The sequence below is a fragment of the Chelonoidis abingdonii genome, chromosome 5, assembly GCF_003597395.2.
Source record: "Chelonoidis abingdonii isolate Lonesome George chromosome 5, CheloAbing_2.0, whole genome shotgun sequence".
Taxonomy (NCBI): Eukaryota; Metazoa; Chordata; order Testudines; family Testudinidae; genus Chelonoidis; species Chelonoidis abingdonii.
The window spans coordinates 125,165,220-125,181,517 of record NC_133773.1 but is presented as its reverse complement, the minus strand read 5'-3'; the positions used below and the strand labels follow the sequence as shown (position 1 = coordinate 125,181,517).

Below are 16,298 nucleotides of genomic sequence, written 5' to 3'. Positions count from 1 at the left end.
TGTCAAGGAACATGGGGGGTTGGATGGGGCAGGAGTCCTGGGGGGCAGGGGGGGCACGACCCTCTCGTGGGGTGAGAAGGAGGGAACTGGTTGTTAATATTTTGACAGCTCATCACTGGTTATAGGTATGGAATGCCATTAGGGAGGAGAAGTGGAGCTATTTTTCAAGGAAGATAGCAGAACAGAAGGACGAGTGGGTGAACTTGGAGTGGAAAGTTTCCTTCAGAAGTGTTCTGCAGAGGGAATAAATATAGAGGGGGTTAGTGAGATGGATGGTGGGAGAGAGAGGCAAGAGAGTCAGGGTTAGAGGATCCAGTGGAATTAAGGGAGCCAACTATAAAACTGAGGGAAATGAGAGAGTAAGCCTACAGGTGCAGAGATGTCAGGGATGTTGATGGACAGGAGGTCACAGAAGGACTGGGGGCGGGGAAAGGATAATGATGTTAAAGGAAATAAGGAATGCAGACACATATCAACAGAGGATCCTAAGCATAACTGAGCAGGTTTTGTATTCCTGTATAGAGTGAGAGTGGAGATTTGGGGACTACACTGAAAAAGTTACATTTCAGGTAGGAATAGCTGCTGCTTTCTACAGCTACATCAGAGTTGGGCTTATACCACAAAGTTTCTATCCAGATCTAAACTTTCCTCAAATTTGGGGGTGTTTAAATCTAGGTGTTGACTTGGCTCATTTTAGGAGTGATTCTGGAACTCTAGCTGCAGATCTTTGATTTATGCAGCCATTGGAGTTTGCAACCATTTGTTACCCTGTTCATCATTTAGATGTGGTGGAACAGAATCAATAAGCTCACAGTCCGATAGCCTCTAACCTAGGGTTACTTACAAAGCTCCATCTTGTACAAACAGAAGTAACCTCCAAGGGATGTCTAAGCTGATGTAAGACTGAACAAGGAACATTCTATAATCAGTGATGATTTGGTTTCACTTTGATAGTGTATTGGATTTTTCTAAATAAGTGGTGTTACATTATCACACAGTGGACAATCAATGTCACCTAAACATAGATTTGTTCCCCAGCAGTGTTTTGGGGCCAGACCATAAGTAGAGGTATGGTGAGTTCTCTCTCTGGCTTTCTTTTACATTTCTCTTGAATTACTTTGTGGCTAATTCTGTTAGGACCTTAGGGAAGTTATCAAATGCAGGTCACAGATGAGGAGTTGACTCGCAGCTAGATGGTAATTTATTGAAGAATACAGCAGAATACTTATATGAGAAGCAATGATAAGATGCCTTTACATCTCCTGACATTTTAAAGGTGAGAAAATCTAGTCAAGGGGAAGGGAAGAATAGTGCTAAGAATTGGTTCCTTAGTGCTTTCCCTGTGGATTTTAGTGATGAGTAGGCAGCTTTTGGCTTTAGTGAGCACCTCTGGTGCAGAGGAGTTAAATATACATTTAAAATAGGTAGTAATATTTTAGATCAAGGTAATCTTTAGGAAGTTGGTCAGTTTCCAGGTGTCTGTCACTTGAGAACAAGCTAACTTCCTGGGATATAGCTATAACAACAGTAATGAGCATCTTTCATCCATAGATCCTGAAGCGCTTCACAAAAATGGGTAAGCGTCATTATCCCCATTTTACAGGTAGGGAAACCAAGGCACTGAGATTGGGAATGACTTGTCAAAGGTGGCAGAGTGAGTCAGTGGCATAGCTGGGAATAGAATGTAGCCTGCTGCCCTGTCTACTGAACCACATGGATAGTACATGTGGGGAGGAGAGTCTGTGACTGTTGAAAGAATAGGATGGGTAGGAACCCCTGCATAAAGTGAATCCCATATCTAGTTCTTGGGGTATCCTCCTACTCAGTCAGCTCCTAGTCCCGCCTTCAGCCTAGGAAACATCAGAGCACCTCAGAACAGTCAGAGAGGGGTCAACACTCAGTGGTTTCTTTCTAAAGAGTAGGCTGGAGGGTGAGAGCAGGAAGTGTCAAAGTGAGACCCTCCATGCACACGCTCCGATTTCAGGAGCCACGCAAGTGCCTGTGGAGGCCTGACATGGCAGAGGAGGGTTCTTTTTGAAGAAGGAGGGTAAAGGAGGTGGGGGAATGTGCAGCAAAGAGCTGAGCAATCAATGGAATTGAGGTAGTGTGTGGCCAAGATGTCTAGATGATTCTGCAACCTATTGGAGTTCAGTTATCTGGGGATGAATATATTTGTTCTTGGGTCCTGATGGTTAAACATGAGGCGAATCATTCGGTGAAGGTAATAGGGTTAGGAAACAAAACCACTCAGGAACGCATCACCCTTTAAGGATGTTTGCGAAAAGCTGTTTCTATCGGTCATGTTGCTGAACTATGGCTCACGGCCAGAATGCATTACTCCAAAAGCTAAATTGGCCTAATATCTGTGCAACTGATCGGTTGCCAGTTTTGGTTGGACTTATTCCTGGAGATTTAATCACGACATAATCTTTAATTAATCTTTAATTAAAGATTCATCTTCAATTCCTGGAGACTCCAGGCCAATCCTGGAGGGCTGGCTACCTTTCTGCTGTTGCCAAGCTATCTGCGTGCTACCCAGAACTATTAGAGGGGGGGAAAATGCTCTGAGTTTCTTATCTGATCATGGTAGATCCAAATGGCACGGTAGTTAGGACTCAGTCTACACAGTGCTATTAAATTAACCGGTTTCTGTTACAAACATGCTTGCTCTTTTTCTGTTTGCTACCATAATTAATTGATTTATTTGTATTTTTTTTTTTTTGCCCCCTAATAGTTCATAGGTTTCATGTTGCTGTAGCACCTGGCACTAAACTAGAGAGTGGACCGGCTACTCTTCACTTCTGCAATGACATTCTAGTCCTTGTAAAAGACCTTCCACCCACAGTCATGGGGCAATGGAAGCTCTCAGATTTGCGCAGATATGGAGCAGTCCCTAATGGATTCATCTTTGAAGGGGGCACCAGGTGTGGCTTCTGTAAGTACGAATGGAAACTGTCTTCACTTAAAAACTAAAACTTTTTAAAATATATTTGCAGATAAATAAATACCAGTCTGGTTAATGTACAATTTAGGGACCTAATCATGAAGCTCTTCTTGTATGAGTAGTCACATTGACTTTAGTGGGATTATTCAAGTGTGCAAGAAGCTGCAGGACTGAGCACTGTTATGTAGTACTGGTGTGATGGATGCTGCTTGAATATTGCTGGATGCCTTTCTGGAGGGTGTATGTCAATCAAACACAACTTTTTGCTCTCAGTACAAGAATAACTGAATGAAATTCTATGGCCTGTGCTATGGGTCAGACTAGATGGTTCCTTTTGGCCTTAAATCTATTAAACTAAGATTATATATCATTTGTATTGTAGAAGAGGATAGTTGTTTCCTCTAAGCCTCAATACAACCAGAATCAAGGTTCCATTTTTGCAGACAATAAGTAGGAGACAGTCCTTGCCTTGAAGAGTTTTATAATCTAATTTGAGATGAGAAAAAACAAAGGCATGCAAGAAACAAAAGAAGGAAATGGGGCGAGAGGACAAGGATAATGAAAATAAAATCCTGTGGTTATATAGGTTAGTTATTACACAACTTAGTGATTCTGGGTATTTCAGAGAAATTTCTTTGGAACCAAACAAAGGCAGATTAAGATTTATTGGGGTCCTGGGCACAAAGAACATTGGGGCCCCCAACACCCTGGGGGCCTAGGGGCACCAGAACCAGGGGGGGAAAGTGAGGGGGGCCATGCGCACTCACTTTTTAACATGGATGTAGTAGCCTTGGGCAGGCGTGGAGCAGCGGTGGCAGGGGCTGTGCTTCGTGGTGGGGGGAGATAAGGTGATCAGCTCCCCCACTGTGAAGTGCAGCCCCTACTAGCGGCGCCAGCCTCTTCCTGGTGAGGGGCCTGAGGTGGCCCTTAGTGCCCCCTCACCATGGGGCTCTGTCCCTGCTCCTCCTCCTCCTCCCTGAGGCCTTGCCCCCTGGCAAGGGTGGAGACCGGCAGAGTTGGGCCGTGGTAAGAACCACCCAGGGAGCCTGAGCCACTGATCCTCCAGCTGCCTGGGTGGTGGAGACACGGGCCAGGGGCTCCTCACAGCAGCCCGTGCTCTCTGGGTGGTTCTTACCATGGCCTGGCTCCAGCCTCTGGCCTGGACAGGGGCAGGACCTGAGGCGGAAGAGGAGGAGCAGGGAGCAGGGCCACAATTCCATTGCTGGTGGGCCCTCTAACTTCTGCCCAGGTTCCGGTACTGCTGCTGGAGTCCCCAAATTTGCCGGGGCGCTGTGACATGGGCCCCATGGGCCTGTGCATTAATCCACCACTGGAACCAAGTCTCAGTTTATCATTTATTTTACTAAACTAAACTGTCATATCAATCTACCCATTCAAATCTAGCAGTTGATCAAAATTACATCAATCGCTCTAATATAATTTTTCAGGATGCCAAATCCAAGTAGTCCTTTAGCATCACATTTTCAAAAGCAAACTTTCGAACTGTGCTTGTCAGTTATGTGCATATCTGTTTTCACTTTCAAATCATGAAGTCAGAGGTGCAGCTACTTGATTTGCATGTGAAAAAAACTGTTTATATGCAATTGACGGTTGTGTGTATGCTGCACTGCAGGAGTAATTTCAGAGCCCACGTTAGAAAATGTGGCCCTTAGTTACTAGTTGAAAATGCTAAATGTATTTAGGTTTTGAATGGAGCAGTTTACTGTGTAGGGTTTCTGCACAAGCATCTAAAACTGAGTGAAAAGTCCTTTAGAAGCTGTTGCTGATTCCTGACAATTTGTACAGAGTACCAAGTTTTGAACTGATGAAATCTGAAACAGCTGCAATATTTAGCTCCTCATCCCCACACTGTAGGGAATTATCATGGCAATGCCAAGCAACCTTTAAATAAATTTAGTAACAGATTGGTAGATTAAACCAGGCATTAATCTTTATTAACATAAGCGCCTCAAAGGAGAGAGTATATCATTTCACTGTTTAACTAAGTACTGTATTCACTTAGAACTGAGGCTGTCTTGGAGATAAGAAGTGCTGTGATTTGTACTAGATAAATGGTGCAAAAGTGTTGTGATACTTCAGCTTCAATTTGTCCCTGACTCTTCAAACAGATGCCTCAGGAGAAGACATTCTCCTTCCCTCTCTGAGCAATGGGGGCTTTAAATGTTGTCTTGATGAGCAGTTCTGTGGTTTGTGGGATGTTGCAATTGAAACATGTTGGCTTCAGAGAGTTTTGTTTTTTGCAAATTTCACTGGAAAAAACTAATGTTTTCCTGAAATTTCACAAACGTGAAAATGGCAGTTTTTGTATCTTACTGGCAAATAGAAAACTAATATGTCGTCCAGGCCTCGCTTGCCCATAACAAACAAAACCTCAACACTTCTCTCTGGTGCCTTCCGCTCCCTTTCCAAGGGAGAGTTTCAGTAACCACTGAAAATGTATCTCAAATCTGCATTGTTTAAAATGTCCATTTGTTTGGTGCTTTGCTTAGCTAAAAAGAGGAGAATATTATTATCATGGGTGTAAAGCAGAGAGATTTACTGCTACTTAGTGTACATGAGAAGAGAATGACTAGATGCAATTCCATTTTTAGTTTTCTTTCTGAACAGTAGAAAGTTCTGGGGTAATTGAAGACCAAAATTAAACATGCTGACTTAGCAGCCATCCTGCTCTGGAAGAATGTTTCTTCATTGGCTTCCCTGACTGAGCCAAGACATTTGGGAAATGCATGGTTCATTGCAGGAGCTGGGTACTTTGAGGAAGGCAGTTGTGCTGGTTATCTCACAGCTGGCCAGTAAATTTATGCCATGGTGCTATGTATTACTGCAGTCAAACCTCGTCATTGTGTAATATGGCTACAAGAGGACATACAAGGACATGAAGTGTTCCCAGAGTGCAACTCTGTAAGGAATAGTGAATGTCCCTTCAGGTAGGGCCTTTTTCTTTCTGAGGCCTCCCCAACATATGTAAAATCTCCATGGCCCAGCAGTGCCACAACAAATTTTTTTTCTGCATATAAAAGCAGAACCGGTGTTAGGAGGTAGCAAGCAGGATAACTGCTTGCGGCCACATACCGCAGGGGCCCCCATGAAGCTGAGTTGCTCAGGCTTCAGTTTCAGCCCCTGGCGGCAGGGCATAGGGTCCCAGGCTTCAGCCTCATGCGTTGAGGCTTCAGCTTTCTGCCCTGGGCCACAGGAAGTTTAATGCCAGCCCTGCTTGGTGGACTCCCTGAAACCTGCTTGTGGCCCTCCAGGGGGCCCCAGACCCTGGCTGAGAACCACTAAGTTAGGAGACAATCTGGTCATTGATGTTCAGCATGAGGAGTTGACTGATCACTGATGAGCTCCCAGGGTGGGTGGGGAGAAGTTTACTCCCAAAAGCCATAGAGTGACAGCACTGATGTCCTATAGAGGCTTTTCCAGCCGGATAACACTCTTAGGCACTGCGTCTCCATTGTGAGGGGAAAGGACTGTAAGGTAGCTGTAGATCTTCTAGCTCAGTCCCATGCCATAATGTAGTATGAGTTTTATAGGTGTAACTAAATGTGCAGTATGTCATCTGATGCAGAGTGTGCTATGAGCAGTATCCATGTTTACTGAATATGTTGGAAAATAATCAGTGGGAATACTTTGAGACCAGGCTAAGAAGAACCCTGTTGACTTTTTTTCATTTTTATTTTTAAAAGTAACATTTGCATATATTTCTATTTTGGTGTTTTTGCTGCTCGGGGTGGGGGTGGGGTGGCACTGATCTGTGATCAAGAGTGTGCAGCTGATATATTCAGGTCCCGAATGCTCACAATTCCCATTGAAAGATGTGCCATGGTCTGCAAGTCGTACATGTGCTACAAAAGAACAAGAACGTGTGCATTTATTTGTTATAAGTTGCATCAAAAAAATCTGCCTTTGTAAAAATATTTCATATTTCTATAATCCGCAATTAGCAACATTCAAAACATTATCAGCGGTATGTCTATACTGCAATTAAAAACTCGGGCTTGTGAGGCTTGGACTAAGGAGCTGTTTAATTGCAGTGTAGACATTTGGGCTTGGGCTAGAGCCCACACTCTGGGACTCTGTGAGGGGGGAGGGTCCCAGAGCTCGGGCTGGAGCTTGAATCCAAATGTTTGTGCTGCAATTAAACGGTCCTTAACCTGAGCCCTGTGAGCCAAGTCAGCTAGCACTGGCCATCCAAGGGTGTCTAATTGCAGAGTAAAACCCTGGTTAAGGACCACACTTAAGTACATCCCTATATGCAACAGAATTTAAGCATATACTTAATTTTAAGTCTGAGTTAAGAATTTGCTTAAGTGCTGTCCCAAGCAGGGATGCTTTTCTGAATCAGTACCTAAGTAGAATGTTACTCTAATTGATTGTTGTAGAAAAAATTGTGGCACAGAAGAGCGCATCCTCATGCAAATATTTAACTCTCCCATCTCCTCATCCCTTATTCTTCTTTACTGTCCTGTCTTTACTGAACTATCAAAACTGGGCTAGTTGATGAAGACAACTAGTTAAAGCACTGAATGGGGAGATCACTGGGCCTTTTCTTGAAGACAAATAATAAGGAGGGGATCATTGAGGCATAGATTGTGTGTAATGGCTGAAGACTTTTCTGAGAAGTTCTGGTTTGTGTAAAGTCTACGTGCCAACCTGCAGGCATTTTACCATGGCTAGCCCTTTGCAAACTGGGCCCTGGAGGTTTCACACAAGTCTAGGATATGTAAACTGGGTTAAGCTGACTATCCTATTCTTAATGGATGTAGTTTCAAATGAGAGGACAAGGCCTGTCTGAGCTGTCTCATCTCTACGGGGGTCCTTCAAGGTCAGGATTAAGGCATATTGATGGGAAAGTGTGAAGAAACTTGTATTCCTGCTTTGTGGTACTTTTTCTGTGGGCTTTGGTCTCCAGGATTGTCTACATGGCACCTTTCATGTGTAGTAAATTTACTGAAAACTTATGAACCTTCCTCCTACACAGACAGACACACAGAGTCTTACGTGTTCTGGAGTTCCATGTAAATAGTTTGCTGGTGCATATCACTCCACAGTATGATTACAGAACAACTTCTGTGGGGTTTTGTATGTAGAATTAAAAAAAACACTAAGCAAAGTTCAGCAAGATATTATTTAGTTTCACCATTGGTTTCCGTATCGTAATTTCTCTTTAACATTTGGTGACTGATTGTACAGTATCATACTGCCAACTGTCACTAACGAATGGCTTAGTGTTTCAGTCTTGCATGATTGGTTGCAGGCTGCTTTCCACTAAGTCCCTTATCCATGAAGAGAGAGCTCTTCAATCTAGTAAACAGCTGCACGGTATTACAGTGATACATACCACATATTCCTGAGCTTCCAAATGCTTGTGCAGTGAACTCTGTTCCAATGCACGACTGAGCTGTATAATTTCTAGTAGCAGAGAACTTCTCAATTAGAAATTTAACACACCAGAAATAAATACGTAGTAGTCACCTGCATATACATATTTAACATTTAGAAACACACCGGAAGTCCATCCATCTGCCATGTAGCATCTTACCAGGGCCCATAAACTACTATTTTCCCTATTGTCAATCTATCTTTAATTGGTAAAGCAAGAGACAGAGGTCACTGTTATCACTTCTTTTTAAGGGTGTGGATCAAACAGTATTGTGAAAAGGCACATAAGAGAACCTAGATAGATCAATATTTTTTTTGCTGCAGAAGCCAACATGATTGTCTTTGTTTTTCTCTCACTGGGTCTCTGAATTCATTGCTTTCACTTCCAGTAACTTCATAAGGCTGTTTAGTAGCTGTTATATCAGAGCGCTTAGGAGTGCAGGTAGGAATTGATCTATTTTTAAATTAAGTTTTAGGTTGTTGAGTCCAATTTGGTGGAAGTTCTCCCCCTTTCAGAAGGCCCTCCATGTCATGGAAGCCCTGTTATACTCCTGCATGGCAGTGGAAGGAGTGTTTGGTGGGTAAGCAGAAGGAACCTACACCACAGCTTCTGATAATTGCGGGGGGGAGCGGAGGGGAGGGGAGGGCATGGGAAGAAGGCGAGCGTTGTGTGCACACTTACAAGGATCCATGCATAGAAGCCTGTCTGGGTGAGCGTGGAGTGACAGTGGACACTGTTCCACCCCATTAACTCAAATTGTGTCTTCAGATTGTGGAATTAGGTTAGTCTCTAACCCCTAGTACATTACCCACCTGTAGCCTTTTTACTGGGGTTTTGTAAGCAGAGATGTGAATTTCACCCTCTGTAGTCCTTGTTGTTGTTTGCTCCTTTGGCCAAGTGGAAAGCCAATATTATGGACCATTGCGGGTGATTGCATTAGGATGCGAAACCAGTGGCAGAGTTAGGGTAATCCGTGGTCTCTTCTGTTTAGTTACAAAAATCTGTTTAGTTACAGAAATATGCATGTTAGACATCTGTTTCCCTGAACTTCAGTAGGAACTTACATCACCTGGGCTTCTGTAGAAATCTCAAGACAGACACTCCAGCCCTGTGCCCAGGAAATCATAAAATCATAGAAGTGTAGGACTGGAAGGGCCTTCATGTCCCCTGCATGGCTGTCCCTCCAGCTGTGCTTTATTTTAAGGTCACACTGATTCTGCTCACTCTCACAGCTTGGAACCAACACCTAGCCCCTGCTTTTAGAATCTAATTAGTGCCCCTATTAGCACCACTCTCTCCCTCAAGTAAGCTTGTTCTCTGGCTTCCTGCATCAAACCCCTACTTTGTGTCCAGCTTTTTTTAGCACAAAAGAGTCTCAGTTGTGTCTACTCTTAGGCATGCCCCTTTATTTTAGTCAGTGATTTACCTAGCATCAAACACTCTTCAGGGCAGGCATTAGCACCTTTCAGCAGACATGACAACAGTGTGTTTCAGTCTCTTCTGACTGATTTTGATGTCTGATTCTGTATCTGTATATGTGCAGTCAGAAACATGTAATAGGCTCACTAAACAGCTAATAACATTTGTGAGGTTCATCAATGTGGCAAAGCCCAAAAGGATGTGGCCTCTTTTCAAATCGAGTGCCACTTGAATCAATCTCTGGCGAGGTACTTAAGATAAACTGAATATACAATCAGACTATGTCCATCACTGGCAATCTTGTTATGGCACTGAGTAGCAGTTTTGACTTTTGCCCGCCTTCACATCTTTATTCTGCATATTAACCTTCATGTTATTTAAACATGTTAGTGTGTTAATATTTATCTAACTGAGGTATGACTAAGGTGTCTGAGACATGCAAGACCCTAATGATGAATAGCAGTGAAGTATTCAATCACTCAGAATTCAGACTTCTGTGTAAGTTAGATTCTTGGACATTTTTCACCTTTTTGACAAACTGACTACATTATTATTATTATTGAATTTCATATACTAGAAAATTGTTAATAACCTTGACCATTAAACATTTTTTGTATCTTGATTGGTAAATGTTGGTAACATTGATTTCACTGTACATAGACAAATGACAAAAATATTTCCATCAATAATAATAATAGAAATGTACAGGTCAGCAAAGTAAAAAAAGTGCTGCTTGAGAACTTCCTAGAGTTTGATTTAAGGTTATTGACTTTGTATATTTTGATGTGTGATGTTGGCCATTTGTGTTTTAACAGTTATAAAGCTTTAACTTTTTTAATCTCACCATCTACTGTCATAAAATAATTGTCTGACCCCCTGTCCTTTGTTCCAACTGTGAAAATTTAAATCGTTGAATATCAAAAAATGCTTTAAACCCATAATTCTGTACAGCTGTGAAAATTTAAATTGATTAAAAAGAAATGCTTAAAAATAAATAACCCGATATTATCTACTGAAATTATTTAAAAAAAAATATTCTGCCAAGTCTACATATAATGAATGTGGGTTCAATGGTAAATGACTATAATGTACAAGAGCTGGGTGACTTATTCTCATCTGCACCTTTTGTTCAGAAATTGATTAGACTGGACTGTATGGAGATGCTAATTTAAGATTAGACTTGTGCTCGGCCCTTATATGGGTTCAGGGTGTGTGTGTGGATGGGGAGGGGAAGCAAGGAGTATTCTCACCTGAATCCCACCCAAAGCTTGCACAGAGCAGGACTGGCATGCAGGGGGAGAATGCAACCCGTGAAGGTGAGTTTCCCCTGCTCCCTGAAGCACAATACATCCTAGTCTTCTGCCTGGTGTGCAGGGCTGGTGCAAGGATGTTTCATGCCCTAGGCGAAACTTCCACCTTGCGCCCTCCCCCCCNCCCGTCCTCGCCCCTGAGGCACACCTCCCCACCCCAGCTCACCCCTGCTCCATGCATGAGCACCTCAAGCATGCCCTGGCTGCTTCACTTCTCCCGCCTCCCAGGCTTGCAGCACCTAAGCTGATTGGCTCCGCAAGCCTGGGAGGCGGGAGAAGTGAAGGAGCTCACCCCTGCCCCGCCTCCTCCCCGAGCATGCCATGGCTGCTTCACTTCTCCTGCCTACCAGGCTTGCGGCGCCAATCAGCTTAGGCGCCGCAAGCCTGGGAGGCGGGAGAACTGAAGCGGCCATGCCGTGCTTGGGGAAGAGGCGGGGCAGGGGTGAGCTGGGGCGGGGAATTCCCCTGCGTGCCACCCCCCCCTTCCTTACTTGCTGCAGGCGGCCTTCCCTGCTCTCCCCTGCCCCAGCTCCTTCCACCTAAATGCTGGCGGCAACCGGGGTGGCCAAAGATCCAGCTGCCGCGGTCGCTGCTGAAGAAAATGGCGCCCCCCAAATCTGTGGTCGCCTAAATGGTTGCACCAGCCCTGCTGGTATGGTTCTGCACAACCCCCATAGAGGCCAGTGCCTTAAAGACACAATGAAATCTTTATTTAAGATCTTTATGTTATGAATAAAATAACAGATAGTTTTGAATGTGTAATTAGTGGAGGTGAAAAGTGCTGGATCAACAGCCCCGTAAATGAAATTATTATTGCTGTTTGTAGTACAGTCGTGCTAAGTGGCCATAATCTAAGATTTGGCCCCCATTTTGCTGGTTGTCGTACAAACAAGTCCCCACCCCAGAGAGTTCACAACATAGGTTTATGACAAGTAATCCACTGACCAGCTGGGTGAAACAAACATGAGTGAAGTGGAGGGATAGGAGGATGAAAACAGTAAAACACGTTCGTTGGACAGAAGTTGGAAGACTCATCTTGCCAGCTGCCCAAATGTGGTCAGGCAGCAATGATTTGTAGGCATCATGGCAAAGGGACTTGAAGGAGGACAAGGTGACAACTTGACAGATCTTGACAGAAATTGTTTCCCATGTGTAAGGCGCAGCATGGGTGAAAACACAAAAGTGCTTAAGCAAGATGTGCACTGACAGCTAATAAAGGCTCCTGTTGAACAAAGATGGAGGACGATGTTGCAGGCAGTATGGCACTATAAGGTGAAGGGACTTAAAGATGAATACAGAGGTGTTTTGTTTATTGTGATGGGGAAGTGGGAGACCATGGAGGGGCACTAACAGGGATGGCATCCTGGAGCAACAAGTCAGGAAGATGATTCTAGCAGCAGTGTTTTGAACAGACTTGAGTGGGGCAAGGAAGGAGGAGGCATGGCCAGAAAGAAGGAAATAACAGTAGCTGTGATATGAGATGATAAGGGCTTGGACAAGAGCATGTTCTGTGGCAAGAGGTGACAGGATTTACATATAGGCTGGAAGGGTCTAAAGAGGGCCGAGTCAAAGATTATGGGCCTATGTCACAGGGAGGATAATGGCTGAAATCTTCTGTTTATCCACACTGCAGGGCACAAGCTTCTACAAGTTGCCCTTCTAGTGTGTCTCAAATCCAACTTGCAGGAACACTTCATGGTGGTGCATACGATAGTTCAGTCTTGTTGCCTGTTCAGTCATTGTCTCTGTTGAGGTTGTCAGTCATGGCAAAGCCCTTTCTGATGTGGACACTTCTCCACTGGGAACTGGACTGAGAGCAGCAAAAAACCAGCAACAGAAGATAATTTTTTGGTCATGTCTGACCTGAGTTGGATTTATACTGGCAACCTAGAAGTAAAGGATTCTGTATGGCACCAGCAATCTCTAAGCTATCCAGTCTGCCACACAACACACAGCTCAAAGCTTGCTTATTTATTTACTTATTTATGATTCTTATTCTAAGTTTGCTGAGTGCTATTCTTAATGAATGGAAAGCAAAGTACTAGAACAGAATGAAGGGTAAAAATCTGATGACAACTCATGGGATCATCTTACATTCTATTAATAATAGGCACACAGAACTGATACGAGTTGTTTGGGTACACAGGAAAATGGGTAAAATATTTCTTAACTTATAATTCTCTGCAGAAGAATAACTCTTTGAGGACCAAGTCCTGATCTGTTTGAAAATAATAGGTCAGGTTCTGCTCTTAGTTATGCTGAGCTGAATGTGGAGTGTCTTAGTTAATTTCAGTGGAGTTACTTTGGCTATACACGGGGGTCATTGAAAACAGAATTTGGTCCAATGGGAGTTTGTCATTGACTTCACTGGAACCAGAATTCAGCCATAATTGATAAAGAAATGTCCTGTACCTTTTTAATGTTTTCCAAACTTTTTAAAATAAAAACATGGTTTCATTAAAGCCACAAGTCTTCTGTGTATTTATAGATCTCAGACAGTGGAATTCTAAACAGCAGCAAGTGCAGAGGCAGGCTGCAGCCCAAACGTTTGAGCAGACCACACTGCAGCCTGTTCCTTCGTGGTTGACTCAATACATAGTGAGTCTCTTCCAATTTCTGCCCTTGAACCACCAGCAGCTACAGGCATTTTAGTTGCACTTTGATTGTGGACAGATCTATTTGTCTATCAATATTCATAGCTCACCAATCATCACAATACCTAGGTGTAGTGTATAGTAACTTCAAAAGCGCCACATAAACTATGGGAAAATTCATACCTGAGCTTCAAGACTCAGGCCTATCTCAGTTCAAGGCCTTAATCAAACCCTAATGCTAGCAAAAATTTAAAAAGGGAGATTTAACCTCGATGCTTCAGTACTTAAGCCATCTCTAACTATTGGAGGTCAGACTGAGACCTAATGTGGGGGAGCAGATTATCCCACGTTTGCCTACTGTGGGGTCCTTTCACTTTCCTCTGAAGTATCTGGTACTGGTCACTATCGGAGATATGATACTGGACTAGATGGATCTTGGTTGTGATCCAGCATGGCAATTTCTGTGTTCCAAATCCGAACACTCCTAAACTTAGGAGAAGTTCAGGTCTGAAATTCACTGCTCAGCCCCATCTCTATCTACGACTTAGATTTCTACAGTAAATACTTTGATATGTAAACAGATCTCCTAAATTCTAAAGCAGAAGACTGACACAGCTCTGACCCAAGAAAGTTAATGTATAAATATGAATATAAGAAATGGGCAGTTGTTGTTTCCCATTTTGACTTGGTTTAATTTGTTTTTGGTTTCATGACTCTCAGAAAGCTAACTGAGAAAGTAGAAATGATTGAGTCTTCTGCTTACAGTTTCTCAGATCAAAATGTGTTGCCATTACATTTATTCCCTTTTTTTTTCTCAGAATATATCTCACTGATTTCTTTCATCACCAGCACACAACATTCTATTGATCACCATGTATAAATGTTTAATCTTTATATTTCTGTTATGTGTGTAGATGAAAAGTCTGTATTAATATTGTGCTTCCTTTCAGGGGCTGGTGTTTTTTTCCTTTCTTGTGCCGAAGGAGAGCAGATCAGCTTTCTGTTCGACTGTATCGTTCGTGGCATCTCCCCGACGAAAGGCCCTTTTGGGTTGCGTCCAGTCCTACCAGGTTAATATAGGAAGTATAGAGTAACCGTGAAAAGTAGGAACTTGCCCTGTCTAGCACTTATTGCCCAGATTGGAATTACAGCTTGTAGACACTTGCTGGGCATGGAAAGTGCAAAGTGATTTTCATTCTGAAATGTCACAGTACAAATTTATCAGTTGAATGTCCCAGTTTCCCTTGCTACTCTAGTTCATTCATATTTCTGCTGCTGCTGGCCTTTGCCTGGTCTTATCTAATTGCACCAAAATATAGTGTTCTGAATAGAGATGGGCCTAAACCAAATCTGGGGTTTGAATAGTTCCAGTTTGAACCTGGATCCATATCTGAATTTGTCTGCTGGTTGTAATACTGAAAATTTGCTGAGCCAAACCCATAGAATACTAATTTTGGGGCTAGCTGACATCTCAAGCCCATTCCAAAGCCTCCTGAAACCATTGGAAAAACTCCCAATGAACTTCTAGTGCTTTAGACCAGGCCCCTACGTCCTGATCTCAGTCTTGCAGTTCAGGCTCTTCTCTGGTGAGTAAGGATTAAATTCCTTTTTCAGTTTTGTGGTACATGCTGCATGCACTATAGTGTTCAGAGAAGAAATTAGATGTGATCTTGCGGGAGTTCTATGGCCTTTTGGTTTTAGTAGGTGAGGAAATGTAATAAGCAGTTAGAAGGAAGGTGGAAGATGAGCTTGTAGAACAAAAGCTGTGAAGTATCAGAGGGGTAGCCATGTTAGTCTGGATCTGTAAAAGCAGCAAAGAGTCCTGGGGCACCTTATAGATTAACAGATGTATTGGAGCATGAGCTTTCGTATTGGAGCATGCATCCGACGAAGTGGGTATTCACCCACGAAAGCTCATGCTCCAATACATCTGTTAGTCTATAAGGTGCCACAGGACTCTTTGCTGCAATAGCTGTGAAGTTTCGGTGGTGAAGGGGAAGGTTTTAAAATGGTGAAGGAAGGGGGATTTCACATTTTTAGCAAATGTTTGAACTTCCATAGTTAGGGGTATTTAATGGTTGTCATGATAAGAATAGTTTTACAGGATTTCTATCATTGCTGTAAACGTGCAAGCAAACCAGTCTGTTGTGTTGAAATGTGATATAAAAGATTTATAGTAGAACCTCAGAGTTGCAAACATGAGTTACCACATAACTCATTTGCAACCAGAAGTACGCAATCAGGCAGCAGCAGAGAGAGGGGGGGAGACAGACCATTTTTCTTTTGCATAGTAAAGTTTCTAAGGCCACGTCTACACTATGGGATAATATCGAATTAGCTAAAATCGGTTTTATAAAACTGATATTACAAAGTCGATTGTGCGCGTCCACATTAGGCACATTAATTTGATGGTGTGCGTCCATGGTCCAAGGCTAGCTTCAATTTCTGGAGCGGTGCACTGTGGGTAGCTGTTCCGTAGCTATCCCATAGTTCCCTCAGGGCAGTCCTCACGCGCGCCACTCGGCATTTCTTGCACATAATGCGGCCGGGTCTCGAGAGGACCAGTAGCATGAAGTGCGGTCTGCGAAATAAACATTGTCCGCGGGGTGAGTTTGGGTACAGCCTCACCT

The 16,298-nt window shown here is 43.2% G+C and overlaps 1 protein-coding gene across 1 annotated transcript in view; it reads left to right on the top strand.

Moving 5' to 3' along the window:
• The window catches only part of DOK7 (docking protein 7), a 105,041-nt gene that overhangs the window by 14,903 nt on the left and 73,840 nt on the right, over positions 1-16,298 (top strand). The window contains 2 exon segments of the mRNA XM_032788641.2: positions 2,735-2,935; positions 14,619-14,738. Coding sequence (XP_032644532.2) covers positions 2,735-2,935; positions 14,619-14,738 — 321 coding nt within the window.